This window comes from Oenanthe melanoleuca, chromosome 1A (assembly GCF_029582105.1).
Source record: "Oenanthe melanoleuca isolate GR-GAL-2019-014 chromosome 1A, OMel1.0, whole genome shotgun sequence".
In the NCBI taxonomy this organism is placed as follows: domain Eukaryota; kingdom Metazoa; phylum Chordata; class Aves; order Passeriformes; family Muscicapidae; genus Oenanthe; species Oenanthe melanoleuca.
In genome coordinates this window covers 42,083,028-42,099,547 of record NC_079334.1, presented here as the reverse complement: position 1 = coordinate 42,099,547, position 16,520 = coordinate 42,083,028, and the positions used below count along the sequence as shown (strand labels likewise).

At 40.2% G+C, this 16,520-nt stretch overlaps 1 protein-coding gene across 3 annotated transcripts in view; it reads left to right on the top strand.

Moving 5' to 3' along the window:
* The first annotated feature begins 11,284 nt into the window (after nt 1-11,284).
* Nucleotides 11,285-16,520, top strand: part of TMEM117 (transmembrane protein 117) — a 172,525-nt gene continuing 167,289 nt past the window's right edge. Inside the window, exons 1-3 of one of the 3 annotated variants that reach the window (XM_056481877.1) lie at nt 11,288-11,337; nt 11,918-11,973; nt 13,637-13,941. In XM_056481877.1, the coding sequence (XP_056337852.1) occupies nt 13,665-13,941 (277 nt within the window). In that variant the 5' untranslated portion in view covers nt 11,288-11,337; nt 11,918-11,973; nt 13,637-13,664. Of the gene's footprint in view, nt 11,745-11,917; nt 11,974-13,636; nt 13,942-16,520 lie in introns of all 3 variants that reach the window. The other 2 variants (XM_056481878.1, XM_056481875.1) reach the window with 2 other exon arrangements.

Genomic DNA, 16,520 nt, shown 5'->3' with positions numbered 1-16,520 from the left:
AAATTAGAAATCACATCACTCCTAGAGTCAGATATGCTATTAACTTTGAAGATAATGTGAAAGGTGTTCCTAGCAAGTAGACTGTGATTTTTGAGCATGCTGAATAAAAAGGTATTCTTCATGATGAACAGAGCTTATGGATAGTCTGCTATAAAGAATTATTGCTGTAAGAACTCATTGCTCTCTTGCCATTACAGCAAGTGGTTTTCAGTACAGTGTGGACAGCTCTCAGTTCATGTTCATCAGTAACATGTAGTAAGAATATATCTCTTCATCTCTTTATGCTCCGAGGCATTTCTGTTCATTTCTTGTAAATGAGCAAATAAACCATCTAACTGCCTTCTCTTAATATCCATAATCTGAGGGGCTTTTCTTTCTGGCTCCCTAAACAGCTGACACAGTAGGCGATTTCTGTAGGTGGCCAGGAACGTGCTAGATAGACAACTATTTTCAATAGAATTGCAATATAGCAAATAGCCAAGATTGGGGTATTGGGGTTTTCCCAGCCACTGTCATAAAACAGATTTGCAGCAATAGTTTTTGCTATCCTAAAGGCTGTAGACAATTTAATTTTGTCACCGTTTTTTAATGCTTTGATAATAAGATGAAAATGTCCTGTGAAGTAAACTGAAAAAAAAGCGCAATTGGTGGGACTTCCCATTTTTCTTACCTCTTTATCTTATGCTAGGTACTGCCAGATTATTAAAGAATTTACTTTTTTTTTTTTTAAATATATCTGTGTCCATTTCTAGTCCTTATGCTAATCTGGTAAATCTGTAGACAGTCACTAGACATGGCATATTTGCATTCTCTATGCACAGCATAATGGACATATCATGATCAAATTGTTTCCTGCTCTCAGTGCTTTTTAAATTATGAAATTTCTCAAATGTTGTTAGTTATTTCATATACTTTCCCTAGTAGTAGGGATTAACTGACATGTGAATACAACTGCAAAATCACTGTGCAAAATTACTTGTGATCCAATCATCCTTTTTGCCACTTTTCAGATTTTCTGTTCTGTCTCCATGGGGTGTTATTAAAATGCATTTCTGAAGTGCATTAAACAGTAAGACTGATATCTCTGTGCTTCTCTATTCCACTTTTTTTCTCCAATGGTAAAATTTGGTTTTGTTCCTTAAAACCTATGATTGCTTGTTAGTTACTGAGGACATGTTCTAAGAAGTTTCCTAATGTATAAAGCACATGACAGTTTCTTAGGAATCTTCTTACATGATGTTCAAAGTGATTCTTGGGTCAGAAAAAAGCAAAAAACCCACCCTTTTTTAAAAGATCAGGGTAGCTCTCTCAGGCCTTTGGAAGAGATTTATAAGCCACAATTTAAACTTTAAGCTATCAGGACTGAGCTAGTGAATTTGTGCCTTCTTCCCAGACCATATTCCTGACCATAAATAGCAAAGTTTTAAATTTTACTGGAATCTAGATAATACAAGATGGACATAATGTAGGGCAGGAGGGCTAGGTGCTAGAGATGTACTAATTATTTGTAGCAAGGTGTATTACATTGCTATAGCTCCAATCAAAGATGATAAAGCAGTAACTGGAGCCATATAACTATTTTCATTCAACTGGAATAAAATCAGTCTTCCTGCCACCAAATAGAAACTTCACTTAAGTAACACTTATATTAAAAATGGAGATCTTGTATTGGAAAAAAACTCCAAGGCAAATATGAGGTGCTATGTGCATCCATGTAAAACTTTTATCTGTTACTCAAGATAGAAAAAAAATTTCAAATATTAATTTATTTTTGAAGAGACTGGGTATGTCTTACAGCAGCCTCTCCTGTTTTTATGTCAGTTAAGACTACTCTTCCTTCCACTCCATTTGATTTGCTAGCTTTTTCTTGATGACAAAGAAGATATGCTTAGGACTGTTTCAGTTCCATTTGGATGATCATACTGACAGCCCAGCACATGGTGACTGGAGAAGGACCCCTTTTAGAAAGCTAGTGAGTCCTGGCAGAGAGCCACCAAACACAATACAGTCTAGATTTAGAGTAGATCTTATCTGCCAAGATTGTTAATTACCTCCTGCAGGGGTGGTTTGTCTGGCCAGTAGTCATGTCTAAACATAGAGCAATATTTGAAGTTTGCATGATCTAATGAGCTGGTAGGTAGCCTCAGGTGCTCTGGAAACTAGTAATTTTCTCAAAGATTTCCTCGCCCAAATGTTCCTGCTATTACAAATGTTTAAAAAATAATACCAAGGCATATACAATGATATGGGGAAAATGCATATTACAAAAATTAGAGATTATTCTTCTGGTTTTCCTAACATACATGGAGGATATGATAACCCTACACAAAATAATTGAGAATTCTCTCACTGACTTTGGTACAAATGGGATCTACTAGTAGAAAGTATATGAAATGCTTTTAGTGGCAGATGATCTGGGATGATAAACTGGTGCAGCACTAGCATGGATCCAGTCATTTTCCTGGTGAACTCAAAAGAGAGATGCTGGGCAACATTCCTTTCATGCCCATTTCCACTTTACTATTTACTTTAGATGAGTGCATTGAGTCATGGTAAAATGGTATCAGCTCAAACATCAGCACTGTGCTGATTTGAGCAATTGTGTATCTTGTTTTCCATTACTATAAGGATGGCAGTTCCTCTCTTGACAAGGTACAGCTAGTACAAACTAATTCCAGAGGAAGTAAATGCAGCTCTGGCCAAGACATTGTTTGCACTTGATGCTGAAGACAAAGTCCTAAGTCACTTCCTTTCTTAATCACTGTTGCTGAGTCTCTGGGCCTTGCTGAGAGCTTTTACTTTGTAGCCTAGGAGTATCAGTATTTCAAAGTTTTGGTCATTTATCTTGTATTATCTTTGACATTTTGCCTAGCCTTTCTGAGCTCCCAGATTACTGCCTGTTTCTCCATGGTATTTATGGCTATGATCTAACAGATCATAGAATCATATAATATTTTGGGTTAGCAGGGACACTTAAGGTCATCTAGTCCAACCTCCTGCAATGAGCAGACATCCTCAACTCCATAAGGTTGCTCAGAGCCCCATCCAACCTGACCTTGAATGTTATCAGGAGTGAGGCATCTACTGCCTCTCTGTGTCTTTTCAGTGTTTTACCACCCTCACTGTGGCAAATGTCTTCCTTATATCTAGTCTGAATATACTGTCTTTTAGTTTAAAACCATTATCCTTTTCCTTTCACTAGAGGCTTAAAAAGACTGTTCTCATCTTCCTTATAAACACCCTTTCAGTATTGAAAAACTGCAAGGAGAAGTCTTCTCCACAACCCCAACACTCTCAGCCTTTTTTCATAAGAAAGGTATTCTATCCCTCTGATTATTTTTATGACCCTCCTCTGGACTCTCTTCAACAGCTGCATATCTTTCCTGAGCTGAGGATCCAGAGAGATGCTTCAGGTGGAATCTCAGCAGAGCTGAGTAGAGGGGTAAAATCACCCTCAGCCAACCTCCTGGCCACACTTCTTTTTATGTAGCCCAGAGTAGTTTGTTTTCTGGGCTGCAAGTAGACATCGTTGGCTCATTACTATTTTTTTTTTTCATCTACCAATATCCCCAGGTCTTCTCAGCAGGACTCAACCCAGTAATCCCCCACCCTTTATTGATTCCAGAGATTGCCCCAACCCAGGTGCAGGACTTCTCACTTGACCTTATTGGACCTTATTTGTTTCACTTCTGAAACTCATGGACTCACTTCTTGAGCTTGTTCAGGTCTCTGAGGATGGCATTCCATCCCTCAGGAAAGTCAGCTGCACCACTCAGCTTGTCTGCAAACTTGCTGAGGGTGCACTTGACCCCGTTGTCTAGGGGGTCTGAGCCTCTGACTCAGAAGTAAGGAGTGGGGATTCTAACACAGACCCTTGAGGGACACCTCTGATCACTGATCTCCATCCTGGCATTGAGACATTGACCACTGCTGTCTGGATGCAACTATACAACCTATTCCTTATCCACCAACTAGCAGGTTCCTTCCAGGGGCTCTTTGTATGCTTCTTATTGCAGGAGAAGAATTCAGTTGAACAGGCTTTTCATCTGAGTCATGTAGAAGGGGCACCCAGTTTCTACTCATGTATTACTACATAAAATTAATAGCAAGAAAACATGAAGTTTTATCCCAAAAGGGTTCCATGATGCCAGTTGAGGATTGTTTGTGGAAAGCATTTCTGAGATGTTAGAGAATAAAACTAACACAGATCCTTACTATGCAGTGCTTACTGTTTAAATAGACAGAAATGTGGAAGAAGAGTAGGAGAAAGAATTGCAGTGAAACCCAAAGTAGTTGCATTGTTCCCTTCCAGCACTTAAGACTGCTTTGTTAGTGCTCAGCTCCTTGCACTTAATTCCCAGCAGAATAAGACCCTCACAGGCACACACAAAACTCAGATGTATGCTATGTTTCAGCATAAGCTGAAGGATTCCAGTATTTCATTTTAGTTCCAAAAGATTCTACAGTGCTCTTAGAAATGGAAGAAAATTTGATGAAAAAACAAAGGATATTTTGACTGCACTGTACATTCTTACTTGTTCTCTCAGGGAATTATTCAAACTGTGTGTTGATTTTCAATAGATTTCCAGCTGCTAAATAAATTATGACATTTATAATTGATTTTTTTTTTTTTTTTTGCATAACTATGCTTTTTCACAGTGCATTAGTGTGAGATAAAAATAACAGGTATTTACCACAGGCTGTTCTTTGGACATTGAAAAAAAGTCCATTTACATAATAGATACTGCATATCCCTATAAAGGACAATAAAAAGCTTTAAAGAAAGGTCACAAAACCTGGTCTTCTCATCACTTCTTCAAAACTAAAAATCAGATAGCAAAATCTCAACTCTCTTTAGCAATGTATATATGATTCCCTTATTAATTTTCTTCAGACTATTATTAGATGTCTCATATTTAGTATTGATACACAATTTTTTCAGTGAGATTATAATTCTGATTCACCAAGTACTACCATATGGACAGTCATCTTTAAGTTGTTGGCAAGCATAGGTTACTTGTATTCCTGTATTTGATCCACTGCTTGGACCAGCCATGCTTTGAGCAGGACATCTGAAAGGGTCTGCTTTGGCAAAAAAGATTTGCTCTTCATTTATATTAGTGCAGTGTCTGGTTTGTCACAACCTCTATTGAGACAGCCAAAGAAGCAGCCAGTGCCTCCTGACATTCCCTGCCCTGGCTGCATTTCTATTCCCCCATTTCAGTCTGTTGCACATGGCAGTGCATGATCAGAGTTCTTTTATTGTAATAGATAACATACACCAATTTCAGGTATGCAGAGATTTGAAAATAAAGTAATTTAATTGTTTGAGTTATCATACTGTGCTTGAGCTTAAAAGAATACTTCTGCCAAGATGCAAAAAGTAATTTTTATGTTGTGCTACACCTACTTTTGTTTTAACAGAAACAGGACCAAGATGCAGTGAATTAATGTGACAACACTGTAAAGCCTTCAGATTTTTTTTTTTACAGAGGCAATGCATTGTTGTACTGTAGTTGTACACAGTAGAGTTGTTCATTGCACTTTAGAGGAGCATCATGAGGCGTAGTATATTGGAAACAGCATTTTTTTTGGTATTGTGTTTTTTTGGTTTTTTTTTGTGAGGTTAAGAAATTTCCCCTCATTATTTTTAATCAAATGTTTCTTTAGTATTGAGTAAACTTCCAGGCTGAACAGCCCCAACTCTTTCAACCTGTCTTCACAGCAGAGATATTCCAGCCTTCTGTTCATCCTCCTGGCCTTTCTCTTGTCTCTCTGTAGCAGGTCCATGTCCTTGTCATGTTGGGGACTGCGAGTAAGACACAATAGTCCAGGTGATGTCTCATGATATTGGAGTAAAGGAGGGGAATTCCCCACAGTCCCTGCTGTCCATTGTAAGAGCTATAATGAGAGATTCGGGACTTCAGATGGCTCTTTAAAATGCTGTTTACTGCATCCAGATGACACAGCAGTTCACAGGTCCTGGGTGGAAAAGCCTAGCTGTCAGCCACAGCTTTAGGCTTGTCTGAAGCCAGCTCTAGTTCTGGTTACAATGTATTATATACTTTTCTTTGCTGACCATCTTAATGCATAGCAACCAATCAATACCTTTACTATTACCTATAGCCTATCATAACTACTAACATTACTGTATTCATACTGCTATTCTCCAATCACAGGAAGTTAGTATGTTACAGTTTAAGCTAGAAGTTGATTTTCAGTTTTCTTGCAGAGGAAAATTCTGAGATCTTTTCTCTGCTTGCAACATCAGCAGTCTTGTTTGCCTGTGGAATCTTTTTGCTTGGTAAAAACATATTCTGTGTGAGGTGGGTTTATCCTTTGCTCTGAGCCCTTCCAACTCATTTACGCTTTGCATTCTTAGTAATCCAGTAAGACTGGTTCAGCAATTCTTTTCTTCTATATCAAAACTTGCTTTCATTTCTATTCCTTCTTCAGATTCTACATTCAAGGAGCTTTCTGCTAAGTATACCTATCTGTGAGACTTTCTTGTCAAACTTTCATCTGTCCTAACAATCCATGCTACTTTAATGTAGCCTAGGACACATTTGGCCTCCTGGGCTGTGAGTGCACCAGCCAGGTCATGCTGAGCTTCTTGTCCACCAAAACCTGTGTTTCTTTCCAGGGCACCTCTCAATGCATTCTCTGCCCAGCCTGTACCTTTGTTTGGGATTGCCCTGATCCAGGAGCAGGACCTTGCACTCGTTGAACTTCATGAGGTTTGCACAGACGCACCTCTTCAGCCTGATAAAGTCCCTCTGGGTGTCATTGTGTCAACCACAACACACAAATTGGTGTCCTTGGCAAACTTGCTGAGGTGCATTCAATCCCACATCACCAAAAAGATGTTCAATATCACCTGTCTCACCTCATCACTGGTCTCTGCTTGGACATGGAGCTATTGACCAGAGCTCTTTGAGTGCTACCATCCAGCAAAGTCCTTATTCACCAGATGGTCTATGCATCCAGGGTTCAGCAACATTACAGCACAGTATTTTTATGAAAGACCTTATGTTGCCACTTATTATTTTTCTGACTGTTTGTCTTCAAGCATAGTTCTATTTTTCTGAAGTCTTCCTTTACCATTGCAACCAACTTGGACAGTGTGGTTAAATAGAATCCGTGTAAGGCTGAACACAGATTCCCCTTTTTCTTAATTTGTGTTTTCTCCAAGTCTGAACATGGAACTATCAGAGTAGCTGTAAGCTGATTATTCCTTTCTTTTCCTATTGCAGAAGTCACATGTAGTTGTTATATTTGCTGAAAGCATCCATATGGCCAGCAGATGTACTTAAAAGGTATTTAATGAGTGGTGTAAATTAACTTCATTCTGTTCTCCTTTAGTGATTTAATCTAGGCTAGGTGTATATTGCCTGTCTGTTTGATATTCAGTGTGGATTATCTGAAGCAGAATCATGCTTACTTGGAGTAAACATGGTCTGGACAAACAGAAGTAAGTACTTAATTCAAGTGAGAGGTTTGTTATTGGACTTTCATCTTCAAAATTGTCAGTACAGCTTCTGCTTCAATTTTGGTAAGCCCTGTATCATTGGACTCTAGGACTGAAGTTCTGCTTGACAGTAAGTAAAAGGTCATGTGAAGTTCTGGTTCTCCTACTGCTTTTTTTGTTCCAAGTTCCACTGGTATGATAAGGGTAGATATATCTATATATTAAATTCTGCTCAAAATTTTATTTTTGTGATTTAACCTATCAATGGCAATGAAACCATCCCTTACTTCCTCTTAGTAATCTAAAACCTGGTTGACAAAGATCAAAAAGTACATATTAATCAACCATATCCCAAAATTCCACTAACATTTTTAGCCTGAGCATCACTTATATTTCTTAAATTCTGTATCCAAATGCTTTTTTCACTATTTTTGCCTTAACATGTGTATGCACATGTGCATGCATATGTGGTAGTTTTTCTCCCTTTCACACATTACAACATCAAGTTTCTTCTAGTTCTGTGAATTTTCCTCAGCATTTCAGCAGTTAGGAACCAAACTTAATTATTAACATTGCTGTCTATCATGTCTTTCATTTATTTTTCTGATCACTCTTCAACCTACCATTTAAAAATAAATGTTTCATTTTAGTTTGTGCAGTTTATTATCCTTTCATATTACTGATTTAATGAAAAGCATTTCATGTTACCTAATGTGAAAACACTGTTTCTGTTTATGTTTTCCAAATATTCAGTAGAAACATTTCTGCTCTTCCACATTCTTTTACACAATTCTACTTTTCACATCTAGCTGCAAAGCAGTATTAGTGCTTGAAATATCATTGTCTCTGATTAACTTAACATTCTTCATTCCACAGGATATATCTATTTGCATTTACTTTCTTCCAAGTTCTTGAACTATTAGTTCTTCAGTTACACACTAACATTGCCAGCTTTTAAAGTTTTTTCCTTCCTCATTTGTTTCTTGTTGTGCTGCTTTCTCTTCTTTTAGAAGATGGTAAGAAATGAGTTTGGGATGCAGATGAGTAAGTCTGAAGAGGTATAGCTGAGACAGGTCATCATAATCATGAGTTTGAAATTCCAAAGTGGGAAGTCTTTTGTTCCAAGGACATTTTTACAGATGTACTGGATCTGGCCTTGAATTGACTATCTTCATAGCAGTGAAATTATGCTGTGTTTTGTGTTTGTGACTAAAACAGTATTGAAAACATGCCAATGTTTGGGCTATTGCTCAGCAATGCTTGCACAGGATCAGGGCTGTCTCACTTTTCCATTCTGCCCACATTCCCATACCAGCGAGTAGGCCTGAATTTGGGAGAGGACAGAGCTGGGACAGCTGACCCCATATAATCTACAGCATCAGGCCCACCAATACAATAGAGGAAAAGAGTGAGATAGGGAATGTATTCAAAGCTGTTTATCAGAGACTGATGATCTGCTTGTGAGCTTTGGTGAGCAGTTGCCTTAGCATATTTTTTTTTAATTCTTACTTATTACATTTTATTTCTCACTTTTTTTCTTTGCTTATTAAACTATCTTTATGTTGACCTACTGGTTTTCTTTCTTTTTCTGCAATTCTCTCCCCTGTCTCACTAGGGAAGGAGGCAGGAGAAAGTGAGCTAGCAGCTGTGTGGGTGCTTACCTGCTGGATGTGTTCAACCCACAACAGAAGGATGGAAGAAAAATACATTAAGAGCACAATCTGAGAAATGGGGTTTTGAGGTTTGAGGGAATTAAGTACTTTTAATGAGAAGCAAGCCAGAGAAGAGGCATTTGTGCATCCACAGATGCACATAATGCATCCCCATTAAAGGAGGAGGAGGACAGGATGAGAAAACTATGTCTGTTTAACAGGAGTAAAGATGAGGACAGACTCTTTGTGATGTCCAGGGAGGGACAAGAGGCAATGGGGACAAACTGAAATATGAGAGGTTTCATATAATTTATGACAAAAAGAGAATATTCCAGTTACAGACTAATATGCTGAAGTCTGGTTCCTCATATCTGAGTGTAAATTGACACTACAAAAATTGGTACTGTAATATCAATTAGTAGTATCAATAGATGGTTCGTTCAATACTCACAGCTCTGCTGGAAACTGGGTGTAAAAAGCCTTTATGCAAGTGCTACTTTGTAGTAGGAGTGCTGATAGATTAGTTTCATTCACCAGTATCAAAACTAACATTTCAAGATGACTCATTGTCCTGATTCAGCCTGCTTTTTAGGTTCAGCTTACTGGTTTCACTTCTGGCTTTTTCATTCGATGACAGTTTTGTAGGTAAGAGTTTGTTTATATTCTTCTGTTGCAGGCAGTCCCTGGCTTTCAGTGAGCAGGCCTGATTAGTCTTGTCTACTGAGATTATTTGTTAATTGTTGCTATTCAGATGGGTATTTCATCAAGGAAATCTTGGCTACTTGCTTAAAAATAAGAAATAGGAGCCATGTATCTTTTTTATATATGAGTGAAACATTACACTTTAAAAAAATATATTAGCTTCCTCTTAAGAAAGCAAATGCAACGTGAAATTTGGGGGAGATATCTGGAGCACTTACGCTTTTGGTTACTTTAATAGAAAAGTAGAAAAGTAGATTATTTTCATTTGATTAACTCAGTGACTTCAAAAACTTGCTCACTGATTTACTATCTGAAAAAATGGATGCTTTGAGTGTAGCATGAGTTTCAATCTGAGCTGAAGAAAATATTTTTTGGTGTGTAGGTGCATGAAGAGTGTGATCTCTGTAGTGCACACTGCCCCTCTCTGTGGATTCTCATTAGCTGAACATAAGGAGAGTTCTGCAAGAGTGGCAGTACACACAGAACTGTTGCATGAACAGGCAGTGCTTTAGTGCTTCTCACCATATTTCTGTACTCTCACATTGCACATGATGATTTTTCATCTGTGACTAGTTGAATTTTCTTTTTACCATAAAGATAGCTTGGGGTGTGTTAGTGTGAAATACTGAATACTGCATTTTTCTACATACAACTGAGGGTCTCAGACTATTCCACTGAGAAAGATAATGTAGTGATTATGTAAGACATCTTCAATAGCAGTTAGATTTATTTACAAAAATACACAAAACTGTATTGCCAGAAATACAGAACGGGTTCACAAGTCGTCTTCTGCTGCTTGTTCTGGTTGGGCTGGTCTTTTGCAACATGACTCTTCTAAAGATCCTTCCACATTCCTCAGTGGATCTCAGCCACATTCCTGTCTACCTTGGCCTGAAACAACCAAATGTCTGATGCCAAATTTCAGATGTCTGGTCCAATGGAGTTACCTAACTTTTCTCAACAATATATTGAGGCTGTATCTAGCAATTTCAAGTTGATTTTATCTGTCTTCAGCAATAACCAGATCTAGTACATACTGCATTAAAACCCAGTCATAATGCAATGCTGAGAGCATCCTGTAAACGTTTTCCTGGGATGTCAGCAATACCAGCACACTGACACTAGGGACTACATCCCACATTAAAAGGCTTTGGTTGACAATTCGGCTGAAGTGCAATGTCAACAACTCTGGCAGGCTGCACAGTCATTTTGCCCGACACAGTGACCCTACAGACTGTGTGTGCACCCTGGAGCCTCAGCATAGCCCCTTCCCAAGTAAGTAAATTGGGTGTAAACCTCCTTCCCCTCCCAAATATGAGGAGCTCATATTTTCATAGCTCGTCCTGAGTGATCTGGCTGCTATTGCCAGCCCTGTGCTTTTGCTGTGGGATAATAAATAACCAGATTTGACCGCCTGTTTCCCCGCGTTCGTAAATTTGCATAATACCGGACTCTGACCGATGGGGATTGAAGGCTGCTCGGGTTTCGTTCACCTCCCCGGCCGCCCTTTTCCAGGTGAATACAGACACCGCGGCGCAGCGCGCACGTTTCGGGTCCTTGCTGGCAGCCCCGGGGAGGGGCGGGCACGGGCGCCGGGACCCTGCCGCAGCGGCGCCGCCCGCTCCGCCGCGGCTGCGGCACTGCCGGGGCGCTCGCCCGCGCCCGGCGGCGGAGCGGAGCGGAGCGGAGCGGAGGAGCGCAGCCGCCGCCGCCGCCGCAGCCGCTCCTCCCGCGGCAGCCGGGGGCGGGACGCCGCGGCAGCAGCGGCGCTGTCAGCGCCCGAGGGGCTGGGGGCCCTGCCGGCCGCGGGGGGCAGCGGAGCGGAGCGGGGCGGAGCGGGGCCGCCCGCCGCCGGGAGCCGCACCGGGCGGGTGCCGAGCCGAGCCGCAGCAGCAGCAGCAGCGCGGCCGATCCCCCAGGCGGTGAGTGAGTGAGTGAGCGAGCGAGCGAGCGAGAGCGGCGGCGGCCGCGGCGGCGCTGCGGGGGCCCGTGGCCCGGAGCCCGGCGGGTGGGAGCGGCCGCGGCCGCCGCGCGGGGTGGGCGCGGGTGCCGGGTCCGCGCCGGGGGCAGGCGAAACGGTCCGTTTATTTAACAGGTTGTGCCGGCCGTGTGCTCCGCCGCGCTCCTGGCACCCGCGGGTTTGGCGTTCAGGTAGGTGGGAGCAGGATTTTTGTTAGCAGTTTCTCACTGCTGCTGTTTCTAATATTGGCTTCTGATGCTATAAAACGCTTCCTAGGAAGCCGCGTCTTCAGCTGGGTGTTTGACAACTCTCGGGTATCCGGCAGCTGTAAAAAATACCAGGACATGTAGTTGTTTATCTCCAGCCCTATTCGAGCTGTAAGATGGTTCATACACATAAGGAAATACCAAAACTTTTCTTAATGGTAACAGAACGAAACCAGAACAAGGAATAGCTTCAGGCATCCTTATGGCTCTAAAGGCAGTTTAGGTATTTAGGTATTTTCTTAGACGACGACCCTTACTTTAAATCACTTTTTTCCATAAAGTTTTTGAAGGACCAACACTTCCTTGTGCCAACTTTTTAACTCTGTAATGTGGTATTTTTTTCTTTTTCATATGTCGTTTATGGATAATGGGACACTATTCCTTTCTGTTATTTACTGAATGCATTCTCTGAATCTATAAAGAGGTTATTTTATCCTTTTCATTTAATAGGTACAGGATTCCTTGCAATTTTACTAATATAAATTGAGTTATGGAATTAAATAATTTTGGGACTAACTAAAGGAAGACATTGAATCAAATTTATGCCATTTCTAAGTTTGCAACTTCTAACTTAGAAGTCCAGGAAGGGATGAGTAATTGATCGGGGTTTTAGGTATTTTATGGGGTGGTTTTTGTTTGTTTGGTTTGCTTTTTGCTGCAGGGCATATGACATTTGCAAAAATTTGTCAATGTATCCTTCAAGGATCATGCTGTAATAAACAAGCAGTATTTTTTTCTTCCTACACACTCTGTCACTTGAATAATTTTGGTGTTTTACAACACAAAGGCCTTGTATCTTTGTGCAAAGGGGTTCAAGAGGATGAAACAACTAGTTGGTTGTGAATAAAAGAAAAATAAATAAAATGGAAAACAACTAAAATGTTGACCATGCTCAGTCACATTTTTCTGTAGCCATACTTAATAAGTAAACAGGTTTCAAAATAGAGTTTTTGTATTCATACAGAACAGTCTGTTTTCAGGGTGCCTTATTTTATGGTTTTGAAAATATGCTTACCTATAGGTGTACTCTCTGAAGTCAATGAAAATATTTATACAGCCTGGCCTGACTTGCAAGAATTAATTCTAGAAACTTTTCCAACATGTTTTTCTTTCATGTGAGCATAAGTGTTTGATGTTTCTGGGTCATATGCTTTAAGCTTCTAATAGAAGACCTTTGAATTCCTGGGCTGATTCCATCCTTCTCCTACATGGAGAAAGGTTTCATTTAGGCTTAGCATGAACGTTTGTGAAATCTGTGTTGTGTTTTTTGTGTGACTGGAAAGGCAGTCTGAGTTTTAGGTAGCCTGCCATGTTCTTATATTCATTATTTTCATGCCCCATCCTGTACCACAATGCATATATGTTTGGTTGTTGTTTTTACATTGGAATAGGGAGAAATTTCAGTTTTTCTTTGCCTGGACCTAACTATCTCTTTTGATTGAAACTTTCATTTCTTGTCAAGTCTAAAGTGTTAAAAATTACTGATGACTAGGTTGCAATGATTTGATTTTTGTAATGTGTGAGTCTCTCCTAAGCTCTGAGAATTTTGGGTATATATAACATTATGCATTTTTGTCTTTACATACAGGCAAAACCCAGTTCTTCAGTGTCTGAGGATGGATAAAGACTTCCGCTACTACTTCCAGCACCCGTGGTCTCGCTTAGTTGTGGCTTACTTAGTGATCTTCTTTAACTTCTTAATATTTGCTGAGGACCCAGTATCTCACAGCCAGACAGAAGCCAATGTCATTGTTGTTGGTAATTGTTTCTCCTTTGTAACAAATAAATACCCTGAAGGAGGAGGCTGGAGATTCTTGAAGGTGTTTCTGTGGCTCCTTGCCATTCTCACAGGACTGATAGCTGGGAAATTTCTCTTCCATCAGCGCTTGTTTGGTAAGTTAAAAGATGCATCTGCTGACTTCCTGGTAATGGCTTTCTGACTTTTCCTTTTAGCTTTCTACTAGTGTCAATTTTGTAAACTTTGCTTTTAATTGCTTTTACTGTTTAGATCTGTATAGAACTCAGGACATCAAAGCTTACACCATCATAAAAACTAATGCCATAGCATAATTCTCAATGATTTCAGTCAAAAAAGTGGGAAAAAAATAGTGAAACCTGACATGTTTTAAATACTTGGGAGGTCAGTAATTTTCAAGTTTTCCATGTTACAAATGTACTTATTTGCACCTTCAGACCAGGTTTTAGGTCTTATTATGTAACTTTCTCAGCAATTTGAAGAAAATTTCCTTGGGGCGGCAACTCTTCATGTCTTGTCAAAAAACTCTGAAGTGGAGGCAGGGGCACTTGTATTAGCAGAGCTGTACTGAAGAGCTTCCATGTGAAAATGGGAATTCTAGAGAGGTAGAACCTGTCTCTGCTTTAGTACAAGAGCAAATCAGTAAAGTGGAAAAGCGAGAAATGGGGAAAAACATGACAGTAACTGTTTCCATCCACAAGATATTACTTAACTGAGGAACATACTGTACATGACTAACTGAAAGAAATGAAATGGCCCTGGAATAAATTCTGAGTCTGAGAACTTTGATGTAAATATATAAAGATACAAGAATATTAATTGTCTTAACTTACATGTAGATAATGCTGTATCTGAAGGCTGAAGGCTGTCGCTGTGTCCTAGAGATAACTTGAAACCTTCAGGAGAAAAGATTTCTTTGTTCCTGCCATTTGCACTGTTCTTTGAAACATCTGATTCTGGGTGTGTTGCTGCTGGTCTAGATGGACAATCCCATATTGTTATACTAGTAACACTGAAGGATGGATGGTTTTTGGAACACCTGGAAGCACATGAGCGATAGGCCATTTCCTTAGTCTGTCTCATTCTATTAAGATCAAGAGAGAGCCACTGTTGTTTCAGTAAATCAAATGTAAAGCTATTGTGTTGAGGAATGAACAAGCAAAACCACATTAAGAGACTTCTTTTAATACAGACTTCTGTTGAAGCACTTATTTTGAAAAATAATTAAGCTTATCATTCAGCTATTCAGCTATTTTACCATAGTGTAATGGTACATGTAAAATATTCCCATAAAGAGGACATTTACCTGGAACAAGGGCTATCACAAGAATGTTTTCAATTCTGCTTCCCCAACTGAGAAATGATTTTGTTAAACTGAAGATGTTTAAGGAAAAGTGATGAAACTGATGATAAATTTAGAAAATTAGCCGATAGTGAGAGGATTGAGAGGATAACAGGAAGATTAGAGAGTGACTTGCTCAAATTTGAAGGACAGAACTTTTAGTTCAGCATATGCAATGCAAGGTCCAGTGCTTGGAAGTGGCAAATAGCCAGCATTTTTTTTTTTTAACTGAAGGACTAGACAATCAGTGGGGCAAGTTTTTTTTATAGGATATGACCTCATCAAGACATGCATTTTTATTTTTGAGAACACATTTTTCTGACTATGGAGTAATTATCTTCTATCTAGGTAGGTTATTATGATAATACCTTCTGGAATTGTGCGTGAATATCATATGTAGCTAAACATAAATTTTAAAGTGGCTTGGTTCAGTCTTACTGCCAAATGAAGAAGGTCTGTCCAGCCTTCAGTGTCTGCTGCTGTGTGCCTTTGTGCAGTTGCTTAGTGAAACAGGATAGGGAACTTACTCATATTAGCAGTGCCCATCTTTTATTTCTGTAAGGATCACATGTCTGACCGTACTGATGTTTGTGGCAGCGCTAAGATGGGGTCAGCATTGAGAGGGAACTAATGGGCAAGAAATTCCTAACCCTGAAGGCAGTGCTGGCTTATGGATATTTGTGGCTGTGGTCTGGGCAAGCAACGTGGGTGTAGGTACAATCTGATTTGAGGCTGGCTGCTGCACATTGAGTTTCACTGCAATTTGAGCCAACATAGATCTGTCACAACCCCACCCTCCTAATGCCAACCACATGAGTTTGGTGCCTCCCTTGAGCCAATGCTGCTGCTGATGTGACAGTGCAGCAAGCCAGCTCAGGCAGCCAATCTCATGTAAAATCACTTGCTTCTGCTGTCATCTACAGCAGCTCCTTGGACTGATGTGATCACTTGAGTGCCAGTGCTGATGAAATGGCCAAGGACTGTGCAGCCAAGATAGCTGGGGGCTGTGGCAGCCATACCTTGTGTTGGCTCCAGTGCTGTGGGACTGCACCCACACAGTGTGCCAGTGGAAATGTGCTGTTGCTTGTGGTACACTGTGAGCAGATGGCAGGCAGTGTGACTGAAGAGCTGACTGTACTGCTGACTGATGTGGCTGTGTAGCTCGCGTGGATAGAGATTGCTTCGATGAGAATGTGAGTTTGCAGCTTCAGTTATCTCTGTGTCTCCAGAAGATCTGTACAGACCATGCTGAAATATTTTCTGCCTGTTATTTGCTACTACTTTAATGACTTCATTGCCTAGAAATCTCTTCCTTTTTCGAGATCCTCATGAAATAGGTCCTCTGGATCTTCTGGCATCAAGCAGTTCATTAAT